Raw genomic sequence first — 22,102 nt, forward strand, 5'->3', positions numbered from 1 at the left:
ATCTCGAAAGAAGAGAGGCAAAGAAGATTAGAAAGAATGTAGATATACTGGATGCTGAGAAAAAAATGATTGATTCAACGTACCCAAAACAGGAGAAGAAGAAGAAGAAGTATTTTTTGGAGTGATATTCCTTTATTCCAGAATTCGTTTGTTTGGAACCTTGATGATGTGCCAATTGAACTGCAGCTGGAAAGAGAGCCCATTGATCTGCAAGAAAATGAAACCTGTTAATTTTACCGCTGGTTACCTGATGATGAGTTTCCGAAACTGAAGAAATTTGTCGCTGGTGTGGTGTCTGTGTTTGGATCAAATTACGTCTATGAGCAAACGTTTTCATAAATAAAGTATGTTAAATCAACACAAGAAACGAGATTGATTGATGAATATTTGAAAGCAATTCTCTTAATTGGATGCAGCAATATCAAACCAAATATTGGTATATCTTGAAAGCCAAACGTCTATTTCACAAATCTCACTGACGTTCTTTTGCTGCTTAGTTTGTGAGATTCAGATGCGTTCACACCAGGTGTTATGTAACCCACTTTTTGATTACGTCTCCTTCTTTGATAACTTTCTTAGTAAATAAATGTGTTGGTGGCATGACATTCACCGACGAGTAACACAGCATGCTGAACTTAGTTTCTCGTCTTTTTCCCAGATCTTTCGTTTTGTCTTGCAAGTGTTGCACAGAATGATGATGCAACCCGCGTTCGTCATTTTGTCAGTCATCCGGTCAGCAGTAAAAAAACTTTGGAGACCTCTGCCTAAGACTGTCCTATTCAGATAGGCCTCATGCCATCAGCTGTCTCGTTGGCAACCAGTACACATTTTTGAGTTTACAATACACTATGTGAATCTGGCAGTATATTTGTATACCTAATCAGATTCGTACCATATTACCCCATAATGGAACGGAACACGGAAACAGGAATTGAGAAACGTTCTGTAATTACAGCTCTGCATCAGGAAGGCTATTCTAGCAAGAAAAGTTTCCGCACCCAATGTACGGTACAATGCAACGGTTCAAGGAAAGAGATGCCAATGCAAGTGTTTCACGATCTGAAATATCACGAGTGACATGATACGGGGATGATCATTTATGTACAGAATGAACATCACAAGATTTGTTCTGTACCTGAAATTCGCGAGGAAGTAAATAATATGTGAGCTGTTAGAATCACTCAGTCTCTACAACGTGGAGGGGTGGGGTGGGGAAGATGGGAGGGGGCATATCGGCCCAAAAACAACCCTGATTACGCAAACAAAATAAGGTGAAAAGATTGAAATAGGCACTGCGAGATACAAACTGGAGCGTAAAGCAATAGTCAAAAGTGTTACTCACTGATGAACCTATCTTTGAAGTATCTGGAAGCAATCGTCGAATTTTTGTTCGACTTAGTGGAGATTGAGTGAGGAGTCAAGTCAGTGTGCGAGACGCCAACTGTGAAGCAAGATCGGGGTAAACCATCGTGTGGGAATGTTTTGCAGGTTATAAATTTTATGATACAGTGAGAATTAATGGAACTTTACAGAAGGAAGGATACCACAGGGTACTGATCAACACTGTTGTTCCATATGGCAAAAAAATGCGTGTGAAATCTTGATGGACTTAACTGCTAAGCTTATTAGTCCCTAAGCTTACACACTACTTAACCTAAATTATCCTAAGGACAAACACACACACCCACGCCCGAGGGAGGACTCGAACCTCCGCCGGGACCAGCCGCACATCCATGACCACAGCGCCTTAGACCGCTCGGCTCCATGTGGCAAGAGAGTTGTTGGTCGTGGGTTTGTTTTACGGCAGTATAATGACCCAATGACCCCCGACACCCTTTAAATTGTGCAGAGGGTGTGTCAATAGAAAAGAGAAATGCGGAAACCGAAGAATATGATTTGGCCAAGTCATCTGTCTTACATCCGCTTGAGCTCTTATGGGATGAACTTAACAGGGAGGTTAGAAAACTGAGGTCACGCAATGTTGAAGGTCTATACAATAATTTAGAGACATACTGGGCTGCAATATCTGCAAAAACACCACTAAACCTTATCTCCAGAATTCCAGGAGTTTGTGCAGCTGTTCTACGGGCAAAGAGTGGATACTTTGAAGAAGCAAATAATTAAACCATATTATATGGTACTTAATTATAGCGAGAGAATTTTTTTTGTTCGTCTATTTACTTTGTGAGATGTGTTTGTACATTGAAATAAAGTATTTAGTTTTTAGGATGAGCGTTCGAAAATAGTGCATTTGGGTCCTCCCCGATAGAGGACTGGTCAGCGCAGCGGTCTGTCACGCCAAGGGGCCTGGGTTCGATTCCCGCCGCTCAGGGACTGGGAGTTGTGTTGTCCTCATTGTCATTTAATTATCAGTGGAAGGCAACGGGAAACCATCACTGGAATCACTTCCCGAGACGCTGATGCGGTGGACCTCTCTGACGAGGCGTCCTCCATGACAAGACCTGCCGTAAGGCAGAACACAAAGTTAGTGCATTTGGGAAACGTCATTCGAAATCAACAGTTCTAAAAAAAGTTAACTGACGTCATTTAAAACTGCGTGGAAAGGATGCTTTCTGGTAATTTAATTTTAGCAACACATTTGAATACGTATTTTGAGGAGTCGCCCCTGCTCGTAACGAGGACGGTGGGTATTCACGTCGAATGGTCTGCCCGTATTTTTTTCTCTTCTTTGACGCGGAATGCAGGCCGAGGACATTTTATACGGAACTGTGGCGCCGTCAAGCTGCAGAAAACGTGCGGGGTGCGGAGTGAGGCGGCAGCAGGAGTATAATAGGCCTGCGGTGTGCGGGCGCCTGTGTCCGCAGCCGCTGACTGCGCGCTTATTGTGCCGAATCCGCACGTGGCGCGGTCGGCGCTTGTTTACGCCACGTGTCGCCCCGCGGCATCAAAACACCATTAAACGCCGCCGGCGAATCGAAACAAGTCTTTTCTACCGCGTCGCAGGCGCCGTTACTTTGAAGATTTCGGCGTTAGTTTTCTTATCGACAGTTTCTAAACAAAGTTATTGGGAAAGTATCTAGCTCGAACATGTCGGGCTCCGGCCTTTTGGGTAATACTTCTCAGCGTGGAATGACTGGCTTCCTGTAATCTGGGCTGCCTGATCACCGAATCGACTATCGATACTACATCGTAACAGAAGTACCCTATGTAGTAACACCAAGGGTTGGTTCAAAAGACAATGGCGTTAATTTAAGTCATATGTATAAAAATGACGAAATTCCTCCAGCTGTATTAAGGTGTTGGTAGTATTCCGCATGGAACACGCCTATCTCACCACTGACTACTAGTGTTAAACACATACGGTTGCTGTAAACAAGTATGGGCCTGAAGATTATGATGTAACAACATCGAAACTAGTCGCCAATAAAACCAAGACCTTAATACAGCTGGAGGAACTTCGCCATTTTTTTTAAAATATATATTATACTAGCTGACGTCCCAAATCGTCCATTTCAATTATGGATATACGAAGAAATCAGCGAGAAAGAGGACACATGCGATAACAGAGATTTAAATTAGACTCACTGGGTCTCTGGTGTAGCAAGCACACACAACTAGATCAGAATTTTATCTTACTTTGACGTAAAGTATCGTTTTTAGATAGTGATTAATTGCGCGCAATAGTATGTGTTCTACTATATTCATTTGATGCCCCAGAAACTCGGCGTTGCCCAGGTATTTACGCGTTCCATACAGTGTCTTGCTTTGTCCTTTATGTTTATGACATATCTCCTGAACTATGTTTCGTATTATGATACAATTTTGTACTTACACTACTGGCCATTAAAATTGCTACACCACGAAGATGACCTGCTACAGATGCGAAGTTTAACCAACAGGAAGAAGATGCTCTGATATGCAAATGATTAGCTTTACAGCATTCACACAAGGTTGACGGGGGTGGTGATATCTACAACGTGCTGACATGAGGAAAGTGTCCAACCGATTTCTCATACACAAACAGCAGTTGACCGGCTTTGCCTGGTGAAACGTTGTTGTGATGTCTCGTGTAAGGAGGAGAAATTCGTACCATCACGTTTCCGACTTTGATAAAGGTCAGATTGTAGCCTATCCCGATTGCGGGTTATCGTATCGCGACATTGCTGATCGCGTTGGTCGAGATCTAATGACTGTTAGCAGCATATGGAATCGATGGGTTCAGAAGGGTAATACGTAACGCCGTGCTGGAGCCCAACGGCCTCGTATCACTAGCAGTCGAGATGACAGGCATCTTATCCGCACGGCTGTAACGGATCGTGCAGCCACGTCTCGATGCCTGAGTCAACAGATGGGGACGTTCGCGAGACAAAAACCATCTGCACGAACAGTTCGACGACGTTTGCAGCAGCATCGACTATCAGCTCGGAGACCATGGCTGCGGTTACCCTTGACGCTGCATCACAGACAGGAGCGCCTGCGATGGTGTACTCAACAACGAACCTGGGAGCACGAATGGCAAAACGTAATTTTTTCGGATGAATCCAGGTTCTGTTTACAGCATCATGATGATCGCATCCGGTGAACGCACATTGGAAGCGTGTATTCGTCATAGCCATACTGGCCTATCACCCGGCGGGATGGTTTGGGGTGCCATGGGTTACACGTCTCGGTCACCTGTTGCTCGCATTGACGGCACTTTGAACAGTGGACGTTACATTTCAGATGTGTTACGACTCATGGCTCTACCCTTCATTCGATCCCTGCGACACCCTACTTTTCAGCAGGATAATGCACGACTGCATGCTGCAGGTCCTGTACGGGCCTTTCTGGATACAGAAAATGTTCGACTGCTACCCTGTCCAGCACATTCTCCAGATCTCTCACCAACTGAAAACGTCTGGTCAATGGTGGCCCAGGAACTGGCTCGTTCGCCAGTCACTACTGTTGATGAACTCTGATATCGTGTTGAAGCTGCATGGGCAGCTGTACTTGTACACGCCATCCAAGCTCTGTCTGACTCAATGCCCAGGCGTATCAAGGCCTTTATTACGGCCAGTGGTGGTTGTTCTGGGTACTGATTTATCAGGATCTATGCACCCAAATCGCGTGAAAATGTAATCACATGTCAGTTCTAGTATAATATATTTGTCCAATGAATACCCGTTTATTATCTGCATTTCTTCTTGGTGTAGAAATTTTAATGGCCAGTAGTGTACATTCAGTAGCATATGTGGATCCTTTCTGCAAAATATGTTGCGAATGGAATTAGTAGGAACGAAGTAACAAATTTAAACGTCATGCATGATGACGCATCTTATTGTTTATGACGTCCGATCTTTTGAAGTATGTGTTGTACAGTGATCTAATTTTGCACTTACATTGAATGGTATTTGTTCATCGTAAGCAATGAATACAGTTAGTAGTAAATAAATAATAAATTATAACGTCATGAATAGTGGAAAAGTAGTAAGTGATAAACATTTTTCCTTTCATCGTTTTGTACGGATTGTCAGCAAGGAAAAATTTCTTGCAGTACTTAAATTATATGTAAAGCTCGCTGCAAGTCGCTAAATGCTCTCATTCTCAAATACTGGATCGATAAAGTCTGGGAATTCACGAGTCGCGGGCTGCACTTGTTTCTCAGCCCCATTCCTACCCGTCTGATTGACAGGTGGTTCTTACCGCCGCAGCGAGTGTCGCCTGACAGTAAGCTGTATGTCTACTAAGTTTGGTGGACATCTGTGCAACAGTTTAGGAGGAGATGTGGAACATACACACACACACACACACACACACACGGTTTTATCTCTACTCGTGGATCCAAAGGTTACGAAAATACCCGTCCGATCATACTGGTTAGGCTTTGCGTTCTTTTAATATAAATCTCTACACGAATGAATAGATAGGTCTCGATAAATGAATCCATAATTCCTTGGGTTCCAACCGTAAGGTGGCCGCATCTGCTGCGCTGCTGGTACTCGTGCAGCAAGAGTTCTTAGAGAAATATTTTTACGAAGAAAATGACATACCACAAAGACAAGTCTGAAAAAAAAGAAGAGTGAAAGCTGCAAGGTAAGGACACCGTGCTTGAACTGCAGTTAAACATAGCCGCAAGTCTGTCATGCTACGAATGAGTGATTTTACCTTTAATTTCCTGAAACCACCACGTTACATGTCTAGAAACGCATTAATTATTTATGTAAAGTATTATACAACATTAGTCGTGTGGTATAAAATTAGCAGTCTGCCAGAGGACGTAACCAGATTTCTGCAGAATAACGCATACAGCAGAATTTGATGGTGGACATAAACACATAAAATAATCTACATGACTCTTTTAAGCTATTAAAAATGAGGATTCCACACTGATGGTCTTTTAAAAGACAATACTGATATGAAGAAAATATTAACGAAGCGCTTACACGAAAGTGCGAAGAACCTGCACTAATACGGGATAATTTGACAGAGAAGAGGTTTAGCGATTCTGGTGATGTAAGGTGTAAGTCGTCAGTGGAGCAGGAGGATTGGTATTTAACTAAACGAAACTTTTCCGACACAGGCCATGAAGGGCCAAAGGTACCGACAGGCAGCCACAGGCGTCACTGGATGCGGACATGCAGGGGCAGTGGTCAGCACACCGCTCTCCCGGCCTTATGTCACTTTTACGAGACCGGAGCCGCTGCTTCCCAATCAAGTAGCTCCTCAGTTTGACTCACAAGCGCTGAATGCACTCCGCTTGCCAACAGCGCTCGGCAGACCGGATGGTCACCCATCCAAGTGCTAGCCCAGCCCGACAACGCTTTTCTTCGGTGACCTGACTGGAGCCGGTGTTACCACTCCGGCAAGGTCGTTGGCTCGATTGGTATTTAGGAATACGTGTAACGTGGGAGGGATGGTTCAAATGGCTCTGAGCACTATGGGACTTAACTTCTAAGGTCATCAGTCCCCTTAGAACTTAAACTAATCAAAGGACATCACACACATCCATGCCCGAGGCAGGATTCGAACCTGCGACCGTAGCGGTCGTGCGGTTCAAGACTGTAATGCCTAGAACCGCTCGGCCACCCCGGCCGGCTGTGGGAGGGATTGGGATGTTAGGGAAACATGGAATTTAGGGTAAGTTAACGAGGGTATGGACTGGATACGGCTATGTTGAGAATGTGGGATAGGATATGGAGTCAGATCTGGTAAGGGGTGGTGGAGGGGAGGGGGCGCTCAATGTCAGGACGAATTTTATTGTATTTGAGAGAGAATATATTAAACTTGCGAGAGAGTGGAGGCAGGAACTGCATGTTGACATAGGGTTTGAGGGTTATGTTAGTCTAGGCGAGGCAACATATCAAAGCTGAACTATGGGGGCGGCTGCATTCGAGTTTGCGCAATGTACAGGATATACGGAAGCGTTTAGTGTGGGCGAGGTGGTTGGAAAGACGATATCATAACCAAGGAGGAGTTCGTTGCGTTCACGAATTTGGAGAGAATGATAGGATTTTGGTAGAGCGGATATACAGGCTACAGTGGCAGAGAGAGAGGATGATTTCCTAGCCCGTCCTGCTAATGAACTCGACGTAGCTAAAACATTAAATTCCGAAGTTCTTTGACTTTCTATTTTACAGATGATTCACATGAGCTACAACATAAAAATGTGGAGTTATATTAATGCTTTCTGATAATTTATTCCTATAGAAAAACCCTAATAAACAGGACAGAGTTTGGAAAACTAAATTTAAGAGAAATTTGTAACATCGAAATAGCAGATGGAATTACTGCGTTCTTAAACTTTCAAAGTGCGGGCTAGAAGAGACATCGTACATTGATAACGCAGTCGATAACATACTGCCACGACCTCACTGCCTCGCGTCTGCCAGTACCTTTCACCTACCTTCCAACCTTGACCGGAGTTCTCCTGCTTAACGTGCGAGACTGAAAGTTGGAATCACAAACGGAGGCAGTCGAGTGTAGGATTGGTCTGCGCACCTAACGTCACACATTCTCTGACAACCAATGAGGGTTCGGCAGTGTTCTGAGCGCCCTGCTGTGAACGTCGTAGCTGTTGCGAGTTTTAAATGCGATCGTAGAGAGCTATTTAGTGAATTTTTATTCCATTTGTCACTAGTCATGGCTGATGACGGTGGTAAGCAACAAATTCAAAATAAGTAAGCGAGAGACATAACGTGTTGGTTATATGCTTTCTCCAAATGCAAATTTCGCTCTACGACCGTACGCCAACTGTCGCTTGAAACCGGCAATACTGCAATCCCTGTCTGCCCCAAGAACCTGCACGAAACGCTATAGTTTATGGATCGGACTATAGCGCTCCTGGTGTCCCTCTCCTAGGACTGCAACACCCGTAGGGTATGCAGAGGACTTCTGTGAAGTTTGTAAAGTAGGAGATGAGGTACTGGCGGGAGTGAAGCTGAATATACCACTGTTGTGTAAACTCATCTATAAACTGCTCGCATAAAACCGGACACGGAAGTTAATTACGTTAATTGGCTGTATCCTCTCCCTCTGCACGCTATACGTTATCAGGCAGAAATGAGCTAAGAAACACGTTACTAACTACTTAACTAACTAACTTTCTTCAGGATTCGAAGATAAGTCGACGACTCAGTGGAGCTACTCTTATGTAGTAACTTATACGCTGAATGGGTCTTCACGGGACATTTTACAGTAGTTTCTCTGCTGTTGAACATTCCGAGGTACTTCGTGTGTTGATGCTTCTCTACTAATGTGACAAATTCTTAAAACTCAAGGAAAGGTCTGAGGACTGGATGGACAACATCGCTATCGCTCCGGGAAGTGTGTTCGCAAAGCTCAGAAGAAGATCAAATGACACGAATGTCTCAGGTTCTCCCAGTACCGACAGATCTGGTGTAGTAGTTACATAGTACACTAGGATCAAGGCTCAGGTCGCATTCCATTGGTCCTGTTTTACGTTGCAGTGGGTTCTTTAAACCCCATTGACCTAGCACAGATATACGCTCTGTCCCGAGAGCCCATTCAGTTGTTTGATCATAGGAGCGGTTCATTTAGTACGCTAGACTGGATATAAACAGGCAAAAATGCGCCTGTAAAATGTGCTATCTTCATGATTTTCTTTAGTCTGAGAACTTGTCTCTCATTAAATTAATATCGTCCTCCGGTACGTGTAATACAAGGTTTCATACCTCCAGGATCGTGGCTGCATTTAGGTATAACGGCAGAACTTCGATTTTACCTCAAATTTAGCCCTACATATCATGAACAAGTTACTCAATAATTATTATTCTATGAATTAACCAAAACCACGCTTTATTTAAAAGAAGACTAAGCAGGCTCTTTCTACAATGTATTTAGATTCCCTAAGTAATATGTTTCTCGAACAACAACGTAACCCAATATCTGTATGATCTGTAATGTTTGCCTTTGCCTTGGGCATTGATTCTTCACAGCTCTTGCGTCCCATTTCTTGCAATTCTTGCATATCTATTCCTTTATCTCTAGCTTTCCTTCTACCGGCTGCCCCCCTTCCCCTCTTTCTTTATCAGTGTTCGTCAACAAATTCTGTCTCGGGGGTTAATTCACCTTGTATGATTGTCATGGTTTCCAGAATGAAATTTTCACTCTGCAGAATGAAACTTCCTCACAGATTAAAGCTGTGTGCCAGACCGAGACTCGAACTCGGGACCTTTGCCTTTCGTGGGCAAGTGATCTACCATCTGAGCTACCGAAGCACGACGGACGACTCGTGCTCACAGCTTCACTTCCGCTAGTACTTCGTCCCCTACCTTCCAAACTTCAGAGTAGCTCTCCTGCAAAACTTGCAGAACTAGCACTCATGGAAGAAAGGACATTGCGGAGACATGGCTTTGCCACAGCCTGAGGGATGTTTCCAGATTGAGATTTTCACTCTGCAGCGGAGTGTGCGCTGATAAGAAACTTCCTGGCAGATTAAAACAGTGTGCCGGACCGAGACTCGAACTCGGGACCTTTGCCTTTGCCCGCGAAAGACAAAGGTCCCGAGTTCGATTCTCGGTCCGGCACACAGTTTTAATCTGCCAGGGAGTTTCGATGTCACGGTTATTCTCAGTACGCTCGAAACCTAGAAAGTCTCACGAAAATAATTATTTAACAACTTAGAAAAAACTATACTGAAATACTTCGTTCTGACTATGAAAAATGTTACTACTAGTATAATTCAGTAAGAACACTATGTGACATCATCTAATCCTCTATCCACTTCTTCCATTTCACTAAATATATTTCTCCGGTTTTTGTGAGTGATTTTCGTGACATCCTCATAGAATGTTGCTGCACTGAACTCAAAGATATCCTTCTGCATGGTCAAGCTGGGTCACACAGGATTCATGGTGTTCCTTTGGGTGGATCTTTGAAAAGATTTTAACGCTAAGAGAGTTCTAACACGAAGCCGCTGCATATGTTTCTGTAAAAACTGTCGTTCATCATACAGACACAATTAGTAATGCAAAATTGAAAACTTCAGGTAGTGCTCTACACAAGTTTCTGCCCCTTTTCACCAAAGTTTAATATCATTTAGTAACTTTCGTCAATATTTCAAATACAGAGTCAGGAATGCCCTTTCTATATTTGTTACATGAGGAGATATATGACAGACGTATGCTGCAACTGGTATAAGGTGCCAAATCTTTCGTCTTTTCGCACAATCATTCAGTAACATATCTTTCTGGATAGGGATATTCTTAATAGTTTATGCTAGACTATTTAATTACAGCAGGAGACGATAGGTGTGTTGCTGCGATAAGTTGTGCAGCGGTCAGACCACAGCTGAATTCCCACATGATAGACACAGTGCCTCGATGCATGCTTAACTCTCACAGGGCACGTGATTTGCGGCACCCTCAGAGAAGTCACATGAACCGAAACTGAGGCTAGCAAAGCAAACGCTGGAATGCTGAATGCACTCTTGAAATAATCCAGGAGTAGAGTCCCAGTTTAAATCTCGCATCAGTGCAAATGTGGGTGGCATATTGGTATCCATGACGCTGAGAAACAGTTTAATCCTTAAAATTAAACAAAAATCGGGGGGCTTGTGGAGTCTCTGTTGTATTCTGTACAGAATTTAGAACTGAGTTTGCCTCTCCGTTAACCGTAAAACACTACAGACGTCTCAGATTTTTTTGTCCAATGTTTGGAGCAAGAAGGCTAGCAGAAGTGATTGCACAAAACTATCGTACATTATCATTGGCATCCTGCTTCGTAGCCTCTTAAGGAAACATCACCAACGTATTTTAAGGAGAAAAGAGAACTAGCAAGATAACAGCCACAGAAATCATTCCATCCCTAGAATTTGGGTCACAATTCATACAGTATGCGGTTGTAACCTTCTCAATGGTCAGCCTTGTTAGACACTCGCCTCACTGCATCCGCCTAATGTACGAGCGCGAAGTAATGCAAGCAGAGTGACATACAGTGCCCTTCTGTTTCCGGAACGTTGAAGGCGTGGGAAGATTAGAGAAAAGAGTCATGTCTGCCGAACATATTTGGAAATCTTGTTCGAATCCCATGTTATTTTACACGATAAGGAGGTATATTAACACTTAATAAAAGAACAGTAAACTATTAAACGACAAAAAATGAGACGATGTTGTTTATTAATTCCGAATTTACGGGCAATTAAACAGTGTATAGATTTTTTGGTCACTCTGTAGGCTATATATACATCGAAATCAAAATGAATAAACATAAGCTACTGAAGAATTATTATGAATTGTAGTTTTGATTTACAATTTCATCATGCCAATCACGTTGACGAACAGCGCAGCTCCTGAAAACGTAATTCACTGCAACTGTGTCGGCTTTTCCGTCCAAAGAAAACAACACGCTACAGCGCTGTTAATAATAGTGTTACGTTACTTCTTTAATGACACGCTCATTCGTTTCACTGATTTACTCTGCTTATGTGAATCGCAACATAAAAGCGAGACCTCTGGCAGCAACTACAGCATTTCGACATAATGAACAATGCACTGTCGCTTGTTCGTTCACTGACGTTATAAACACGAACATCTGACTCATTCCACTGTACAGTGTTTGCCATTCGGGGTCTGGGCAGCGGAAGAGCTGCAGTGAGGCGGGCCGAGTGACAAACAACTGGCATGAGCAATGTTTTAATAGCTGTACATCGAGGAGGTTATAACTGCGGCTTTTCAGAATTATGGACCAAATTTTCGAGCGGGTTTGATTGCTTGGGCTGGTATCTTGCAAGTATGCTTTTTTCCCCTTAATGTATGAGATTGAAAATTTGTGGTAAGTTCCTACGGGACCAAACTGCTGAGACCATCGGTCCCTAGGCTTACACACTACGTTAATCTAAGTTAAACTAACTTACGCTAAGGACAAGACACGCACCAATGCCCGAGGGAGGACTCGAACCTCCGACGGGTGGATCGGCGCGAACCGTGGCAAGGCGCCCCAGACCTCGAGCCCACACCGCGTGGGAATGTGTGAGATCAAGTTTCCGATGTTTTCTTATTAGAGTATATTCTAAGATCAGACGTATAAGGTATGTCGAACAGATTGACCTCTTCCATGTCATCCAGCGTGTATTCCTGAAACACTCGCGTTTCACACACTGTTCGTAAAAGCCGTTGACCAAGGTATTAAGGTGAATGGAGTATTTCTCGACTTACAAAAGGCATTCGAGTGAGTACCAGACCGAGGGGTGTTAAGCAAAAGTCCTATCGTATGTGATATGAAACAAAATTTGTGGCTAGACTGAGGATTTATTAGTAGGGAGGAAGCAACTTGGATGGAGGGTCATCGAAGGATGTAAAAGTAACTTCAGGCATGTTCTAGGAAAGTGCGTTTTGTTGGACCTTTGTTGTTAATGTTGTATATTAATGACCTGGTATACAATATTAATAGTAACCTCAGACTTTTATTAATACACTCCTGGAAATGGAAAAAAGAACACATTGACACCGGTGTGTCAGACTTACCATACTTGCTCCGGACACTGCGAGAGGGCTGTACAAGCAACGATCACACGCACGGCATAGCGGACACACCAGGAACCGCGGTGTTGGCCGTCGAATGGCGCTAGCTGCGCAGCATTTGTGCACCGCCGCCGTCAGTGTCAGCCAGTTTGCCGTGGCATACGGAGCTCCATCGCAGTCGTTAACACTGGTAGCATGCCGCGACAGCGTGGACGTGAACCGTATGTGCAGTTGACGGACTTTGTGCGAGGGCGTATAGTGGGCATGCGGGAGGCCGGGTGGACGTACCGCCGAATTGCTCAACACGTGGGGCGTGAGGTCTCCACAGTACATCGATGTTGTCGCCAGTGGTCGGCGGAAGGTGCACGTGCCCGTCGACCTGGGACCGGACCGCAGCGACGCACGGATGCACGCCAAGACCGTAGGATCCCACGCAGTGCCGTAGGGGACCGCACCGCCACTTCCCAGCAAATTAGGGACACTGTTGCTCCTGGGGTATCGGCGAGGACCATTCGCAACCGTCTCCATGAAGCTGGGCTACGGTCCCGCACACCGTTAGGCCGTCTTCCGCTCACGCCCCAACATCGTGCAGACCGCCTCCAGTGGTGGAGGGACGAATGGAGACGTGTCGTCTTCAGCGATGAGAGTCGCTGCTGCCTTGGTGCCAATGATGGTCGTATGCGTGTTTGGCGCCGTGCAGGTGAGCGCCACAATCAGGACTGCATACGACCGAGGCACACAGGGCCAACACCCGGCATCATGGTGTGGGGAGCGATCTCCTACACTGGCCGTACACCTCTGGTGATCGTCGAGGGGACACTGAATAGTGCACGGTACATCCAAACCGTCATCGAACCCATCGTTCTACCATTCCTAGACCGGCAAGGGAACTTGCTGTTCCAACAGGACAATGCACGTCCGCATGTATCCCGTGCCACCCAACGTGCTCTAGAAGGTGTAAGTCAACTACCCTGGCCAGCAAGATCTCCGGATCTGTCCCCCATTGAGCATTTTTGGGACTGGATGAAGCGTCGTCTCACGCGGTCTGCACGTCCAGCACGAACGCTGGTCCAACTGAGGCGCCAGGTGGAAATGGCATGGCAAGCCGTTCCACAGGACTACATCCATCATCTCTACGATCGTCTCCATGGGAGAATAGCAGCCTGCATTGCTGCGAAAGGTCGATATACACTGTACATTGTGCATGCTCTGTTGCCTGTGTCTACGTGCCTGTGGTTCTGTCAGTGTGATCATGTGATGTATCTGACCCCAGGAATGTGTCAATAAAGTTTCCCCTTCCTGGGACAATGAATTCACGGTGTTCTTATTTCAATTTCCAGGAGTGTAGTAACCTCAGACTTTTAGCAGTTTATACAGTTACCTATAAATACGTGTAAGTAGGCTGTTTAGGTTTTTAGTTGGTAACGCCACGTAGCGCTCTGTATGGCATTGTTGGAAATTCGGTATTGTAGCGTTGGGCAGTTGGATGTGAACAGGGCGTAGCGTTGTACAGTTGGAGGTGAGCCACCAGCATTGGTGGATTTGGAGAGAGAGATGCCAGAGTTTTGAGCAGACGATCTGGACCTGTGTCCGTCACAAAAAGGAAATTTATTTAATTGGATGTCATATATATCCTTTGAGCGCTATTAAGATAAATACATTGTTTGTTCTCTATCAAAATCTTTCATTTGATAACTATACCTATCAGTAGGTGGTGCCTTCCGTAGTTTGAATCTTTTATTTAGCTGGCAGTAGTGGTGCTCGCTGTATTGCAGTAGTTCGAGTAACCAAGATTTTTGTGAGGTCATTGATATGTGACACGTATAGGTTAATGTTAGTCAGGGCCATTCTTTTGTAGGGATTATTGAAAGTCAGATCGCGTTGCGCTAAAAAAAATATTGTGTGTCAGTTTAGTGATGATCAGAATAAGTAAAGGGAAAACTGTTTGAGTACGTTGAGTTTTGCTCAGATGTTTGATAATCAAATAACGTAGAAGTTTACCAGCACGGTCATTCATAATTTTTCTAAGGGGGCGTTACACAAGTAGAGGAGAGTGTTGTACGCATAGGATAGTGTACCTAGGAACACATGATGATTTTCAGTCGGTACTTCAGTCTAGTGACTAATTTTAGAACAACGCGAAGGAACGCCATTTTCTACAGTTTTTATTGTTTTTAGACATGAGGCTGTATTTCGTGCAGCATTTGTAAATATTTCACGTTTTACACGTGTTGGTGCTCTATAATATAGTAACGCCCTTTTTAACGCATTCTTAATTCTTTAGTTAAGAATTTTATGGTGATTTATTTACATGTGATAGAGGACAGAAATCAGTATTCCTTATTTGCAGGTTTTATTTGGCAAATCTAGATTTAGGCTAGTTCCTAGCCACTATCAATGCACTAATTCATAGTATCAATGCATGTCAGTTCCCTGTTGTTCGGGCGTATGTCACAGTTCTTTGAAGATAATGGCTAGGCACTAGCCGGAATCTAGATTTGCCAAACAAAACCTGCAAAAAAGGACGACTGATTGCTGTACCCTATCATTTGTAAATCCTAGCACAGTCGCTGAGAGCACCTACGTTGCTAATGGAAAGTAAGATGAAGAAAATTGTATGTATTTTTAGAACTATATCTGTAACAAATGGACAGATAAATCACACTTCGTCGGTCGTTCACCATCTTGTATACTGAAAGAAAAGGAGGTCTTGTGCAATGGAATATGTGACACTTGTAAATAAACTGAGTTTCTTCAAAGCCTTAACAATTTTACCTGTCTTGAAGATGGAAATTTGTGTAGTTTCCAGTAAATTACATTTCAAAATCTATTTAACTTGTGACTTTTTTTGATAATTATTGTGCTTAATTTGATTACACTTTCTGGTTATTGGAGTGTAATAACGTAACAGACGATTACATACTATATTAAGAAGATTTTATCGATTGCAATGCTTTTACATGCCAATCTAACATTTCATCCTAACAATAAGTACGTGACCCTGTTGTATTTTGAACATGTTTTCACATTTGGAAAAAACTTAATTTTCCTGAATAATTGTTGTTATTTCGAGAATAGACTGCATCACATAAAATGTAAATGCCATCATTTGCGAATGGAATAAGAAAATTTATTGAACTTCTATGAGAGGCAAAAGTCTGAAAAGTCTACGAAGACACACTGAGAGAAGAGAAGGAGAAGAGGACAGCACGGAGAAGAGAGTGGGTTGGCGGCAGAGGCACGTACGTACCTTCGAGAATGACGACGATCTCGAAGCGCTCGCGCAGCATCTCCGAGGCGGACAGGGGGTAGAGCGGCGACCACTTGTCGATGCGGTGCACGATGGTGGTGGGCCAGATGAAGAAGATCTTCTCCTCCTCGCCGTCGCCGCCCACGCGCAGCTCCTGCTGGTAGTACGGCAGCAGCTCGCCCTCCTTGGTCACCTGCAGACCGCACAAACAATGAGCGCACTCTGACAACACGTAATGACGTCTCAAATCTCGACAACAGTCTGAGCATGGTGAGGAAGAGAGTGACATATTCAGTTGAAGCCATTTTCCTTGACTTCCGAAAGGCGTTCGATACAGTTCCGTACTGTCGCCTGATAAACAAAGTAAGAGCCTACGGAATATCAGACCAGCTGTGTGGCTGCATTAAAGAGTTTTTAGCAAACAGAACACAGCATGTTGTTCGCAATGGAGAGATGTCTACAGACGTTAAAGTAACCTCTGGCGTGCCACAGGGGAGTGTTATGAGACCACTGCTTTTCACAATATTTTATAAATGACCTAGTAGATAGCGTCGGAAGTTCCACGCGGCTTTTCGCGGATGATGCTGTAGTATAAAGAGAAGTTGCAGCATTACAAAATTGCAGCGAAATGCAGGATGATCTGCAGCGGATAGGCACTTGGTGCAGGGAGTGGCAACTGACCCTTAACATAGACAAATGTAATGTATTGCGAATACATAGAAAGAAGGATCCTTTAGTATGATTATATGATAGCGGAACAAACACTGGTAGCAGTTACTTCTGTAAAATATCTGGGAGTATGCGTACGGAACAGTTTGAAGTGGAATGATCATATAAAATTAATTGTTGGTAAGGCAGATGCCAGGTTGAGATTAATTGGGAGAGTCCTTAGAAGATGTAGTCCATCAACAAAGGAGGTGGCTTACAAAACACTCGCTCGACTTATACTTGAGTATTGCTCATCAGTGTGGGATCCGTAGCACGTCGGTGACAGAGGAGATAGAGAAGATCCAATGAAGAGCGGCGCGTTTCTTCACAGAGTTATTTGGTAAGCGTGGTAGCGTTACGAAGATATTTAGCAAACTCAAGTGGCAGACTCTGTAAGAGATGCGCTCTGCATCGCGGTATAGCTTGCTCGCCAGGTTTCGAGAGGGTGCGTTTCTGGATGCGGTATCGAATATATTGCTTCCCCCTACTTATACATCCCGAGGAGATCACGAATGTGAAATTAGAGAGATTCGAGCGCGCACGGAGGCTTTCAGACGGTCGTTCTTCCCGCGAACCATACGCGACTGGAACAGAAAAGGGAGGTAATGACAGTGGCACGTTAAGTGCCCTCCGCCACACACCGTTGGGTGGCTTGCGGAGTATGAATGTAGATGTAGATGTAGATGAAGCCACTCATTGGTGATGAGACCCCGTAAAGCACCCGAACTGTGGGGCGTTGATTGTTACATTTCGTCCATTGTTCCATAGAGCTGCAGACTTTCTGTATGGTCACGATGACGACGGGGCGGTAAACACTACTCATGGTCATGCATTTCAATGGGCAAGTTTAGTGGATCAGTCGAGACGCAATTGTTCAGCAAACCAGGAAGCTACGCATGCATCCCTATGAACACGGTTGTTGTAATCTTGGACGATGGAAGTGTCCACTGCATATCATGAAGATGTTAAAGAAAGGACAATATTGGGTGCCGAGAAAGTCAAAATAAACATCGTTGTTTACGTCCACGGTAACCTGAATGACTGTGCCCAACCCATCGTACACAAAGCGCACCGAAAACATCACAGAACCACCACCGGCCTGAAGCAACAGGAAAGAATTGGCCCATGTCCATGGTGCTATAAGATAACACTTTTTCGCGTATATACTTTCACGGGAAGTTTGTTCGCAAGCAACACATTTTTTTGTACCCCATGAGATGCAAATAGTTCATTGCGGCACACAAATGAAATATAATTTAAGGGAAATGTTTTACACTGTTTAGGTACAGACGAGGTAGTAGTTAAAATGGGCTCTATTTCGCTTTTTATTCCGCAAACGATGAAGAGAAAGAGAGAAACGACTGTGACACACGAGAACTCAATAGAGAGGATATGAGCGGACCACGAGATTGACATCTAAGCGCCAATTGGAAAACCTAAATAGCGCCATCAGTTTTCAAAACAAGAGCGGCACAGATGTGACTACAAAAACAATAATTACTGCTTGGTTTGGCGTTGTATTAATTTTTTATTCTTATGATTGTTCTCGTGTTTCTTGGATGGGTAAATTATATGTGCTAACTTCTATGAGATTATGACACAAAGAAGCGTTCTATTATAAAATTTTAAGGCGAAGAGGACATTGCACACTGAAAAAACTTACGAGAGAATGTAAATAACAAATCTATGCAAACTAATTGGAGTGATAAAGCATAATGTAAGTACACGTTTGTTACCTTTCATTATTCAGATTGCAAACTTATTTTCCTTGTAGCAAACTGAATTACAGTCTCTTAATTTTAATAAAGGAAAGAGCATCAATCTAAGAAATATTTACTAGTGACATAAGTGAAATATTGTGAATCAGACATACATTGGACTCACGTCGAACCTTGACATTCAGAAAGAAGCGAAGCACACATTTATTTACCGAGAAGACAAGCTGAAAAGCCATTGCACAATAGTAATTCACATTGTAGCTGTTGGCGTAATATATTTTTCCAGTATCGTAATCACTGCGAGTGAGAGAGTAGGAACTGATGATTTTAATTAGGTGTATTCACTCAATCCTTTTGCAACAACGTTTTTTCCAAATAATTGGGAAATATATTTTATCTGCCACTTGCGAATTGTAGCTTAGCACACTACAAAACCGCCACTGCAATCATGAAAACGAAATACAAGTTTTCCACAGAAATCCAAGTCTTAAATTTCTCTCACAACAGCAAACCCTCTTTATTTACCTTGGACACAGGTGTTGGCACAAAATCTTCGCCATCGAATTTGAATATACGGTATTCAAAATTGGAGTTGCGCTCTGCCAAAACTACGGTTTAGTAAATTGTAGAACTACTGGCAGTGTTGGTAGCATTGGTAGGGAAAGACACAAAAATGAATGTGTACATAAACTCGGAGCCAATGCATCCTCTGTTTTTTGTTTGTTTTGCACATGATTATAGCCGCAATATCGTTAGGCGTTAGTCTGCTGCGTGTTATATAGCCTTAGATATAAACTGAGTTTCATAGGTAAGAAAAATTAGTTGATCGCGTAGCTTCTGCGCTTTTATATACTTGTAACAAAAGTAATTGCTTTGGTTACATAAAAGAGCAGAAGCTATGCGATCAACTAATTTTTGTTACTTATGAAACTCAGTTTATACTTCAGGATACAAAATACACTGTAGACTAACGCTGAACGATATTATTTGCTGTGCTGCTGAGTACAAAATAATATTTATATATATGTGATTGTTGTTATTTTGTACTCAATAGGACGTACATCATCATGCTGTATGATTGGAATGGGCGAAAGTTTATGAGTAACAGAGACATGTTTCATGTAAGATCGACGAAGTATTTAAGCAATGATTGACATGTTTTTGTTTTGCGGGCTTTTAATTATCTTTGTCTCAAGAAATTGCTTTTTTTAACGCTGTTTGATATGTATGTATTGTTTCTTTTTTTTACTACAAAATCACTGTCTTTTAACGTTACAAATCAACAATTTCCGAATAAAACCTGAATTAAGCACAGACAAAATAAATTTTACTGTGAATAGTGTTTATTTTTAAGTAACATACAGGAGGATTTCCGTATGTTACATAGCTCTTTATATATCCTCACTCATTTTCTAGACGAATTACCGCTTCCGGTTTCTAGGGAAACCTACTGGGGCACTGATCGCGTACGCAAACAAAGCGATCGAAGTGAGGTAATGCCCGGTAGGTATGCAACATGACTAACGTACAGGTAACGCGTTTACGATCTTAACTAGACCAAGGCTACAAGGAAAACTACCGTACGGTAGTCTACGGTAGGTTGACAACTCTACTCAAAATAATTCTTTCGCCTCATGGGCAAATCCGATGCGTGCGGTCATTCTGTGCACTAAAGACACGGAAAACACCCCCAAAACTTCACACTGAGGGTCGTCGGTGCATTGGACACCCTTTACCATTTGAGAAAAGGCAAATTCGCGACTCGTCGTACAACACTTCACGCCTGTAGATGTCCATTACAAACAGTTATCTATCCAATGTTCGTTCATTTACTGGTTGAGACAGACACCTGCATTCACAGTGTTCATAGCATTGCCACTGATAAGGTGCGACGCTTGTGTCAGATGTTGTCGATTAGATGTTTCACCACAGTTATTGTTGCGCCATGCTAAATGGCTGCGAATGGTACTAAATTCCTTGTAGACACTCTGGACAGTGCTTGTCGACAAATCGGTCAGCTGCGTCTATATTAACGACATACGAGACGATCTGAGTAGCCGTCTTAGATTGTTTTTAGACGATGCTGTCATTTACCGTCTTGTAATGTCATCAGATGATCAGAACGACTTGCAAAATGATTTAGATAAGACATCTGTATGGTGATAAAGTAGCAATTGACCCCGAATAAAGAAAAGTGCGAAGTTATTCACATGAGTACTTAAAGAAATCAGCTAAATTTCGATTACGCGATAAGTCACACAAAACTGAGGGCTGTAAATTCAACTAAATACTTAGGGATTACAATTACAAATAACCTATACTGGAACGATCACATAGATAATATCGTGGGTAAAGCAAACCAAAGACTGCAATTCACTGGAAGAACACTTAGGAGGTGCAACAGGTCTACCAAAGAGACTGCTTATACTACGCTTGTCCACCCTATTCTGGAGTACTGCCGTGCGGTGTGGGATCCGCGCCAGGTGGGACTGACGGATGACATCGAAAAATTACAAAGAAGGGCAGCCCGTTTTGTATTATCGCGAAATAGGGGAGATAGTGACACAAACATGATACGTGAATTGGAGAGGCAATCATTAAAACAAAGGCTTTTTTCGTTGCGACGGGATGTTCTCATGAAATTTCAACCACCAGTTTTCTCCTGCGATTGCGAAAACAATCTGTTGCCACCCACCTACATAGGAAGAAATGATCATCACGATAAAATAAGAGAAATCAGGGCTAGCACGGAAAAATTTAAGTGCTCGTTTTTCCCGCGTGCCGTTCGAGAGTGGAACAGCAAAGAGACAGCATGAAAGTGGTTCATTGAACCCTCTGCCAGCCACTTTATTGTGAATACCAGAGTAATCATGTAGATGTAGATGTAGATGGGCAGGTCCAAACGCTATAGCTCCCTTCTACCACTCCGTCACGTCACCACGTCGGTTCCACGCTGATTCCATAGAACCGACTGGCACGTAGACACTATTTCGCTGTTAGGAGTTAGATCTGCTGTGGAAAGTCACGAGACCTCCTAGTATCATTTTCACAGCGTCTGCAGCGCTCTAAAGCGGCAACGTATCTCCAGGGGACGACAGCCGTACTCATACTGCTGCAAGCGTACATTCCTACTTATGTGAACCCTCAGGCCCTTATTGCACTTCGACTCATTCGATAAGTCAAGCAATCTTAATTCTGTGGAAAACATATAGAACTATTTGTGTTGTACCTGACAAAATACAATAGTCAATACACCGGTGCATTCTTTACCTGCTCTGTGAGGAGAAAAATTGGAAACTAAAACGGGTAAAATATTAGTATTCTTTTTTAGGTAATGGCTGTGAAGATTAACTTAACTTTTATAATCCATTTACACAGGAATGTTCTGAGTATTTGTAACTGTTTCTGAACTGTTAAAGGCGGTCGGGGTGACCAAGCGGTTCTAGGCGCTACAGTCTGGAACCGCGCGACACTACGGTCGCAGATTCGAATCCTGCCTCGGGCAT

General features: G+C 43.3%; 1 protein-coding gene across 6 annotated transcripts in view; it reads right to left on the bottom strand.

Moving 5' to 3' along the window:
* LOC126335539 (inward rectifier potassium channel 4-like) overlaps positions 1-22,102 on the bottom strand; it is a 1,139,778-nt gene that overhangs the window by 305,587 nt on the left and 812,089 nt on the right. For all 6 annotated transcript variants that reach the window (XM_049998924.1, XM_049998921.1, XM_049998925.1 and 3 more), the window contains one exon: positions 16,171-16,363. In XM_049998924.1, the coding sequence (XP_049854881.1) occupies positions 16,171-16,363 (193 nt within the window). The remainder of the gene's footprint in view (positions 1-16,170; positions 16,364-22,102) is intronic.

Source organism: Schistocerca gregaria, chromosome 2 (assembly GCF_023897955.1).
Source record: "Schistocerca gregaria isolate iqSchGreg1 chromosome 2, iqSchGreg1.2, whole genome shotgun sequence".
NCBI lineage: Eukaryota > Metazoa > Arthropoda > Insecta > Orthoptera > Acrididae > Schistocerca > Schistocerca gregaria.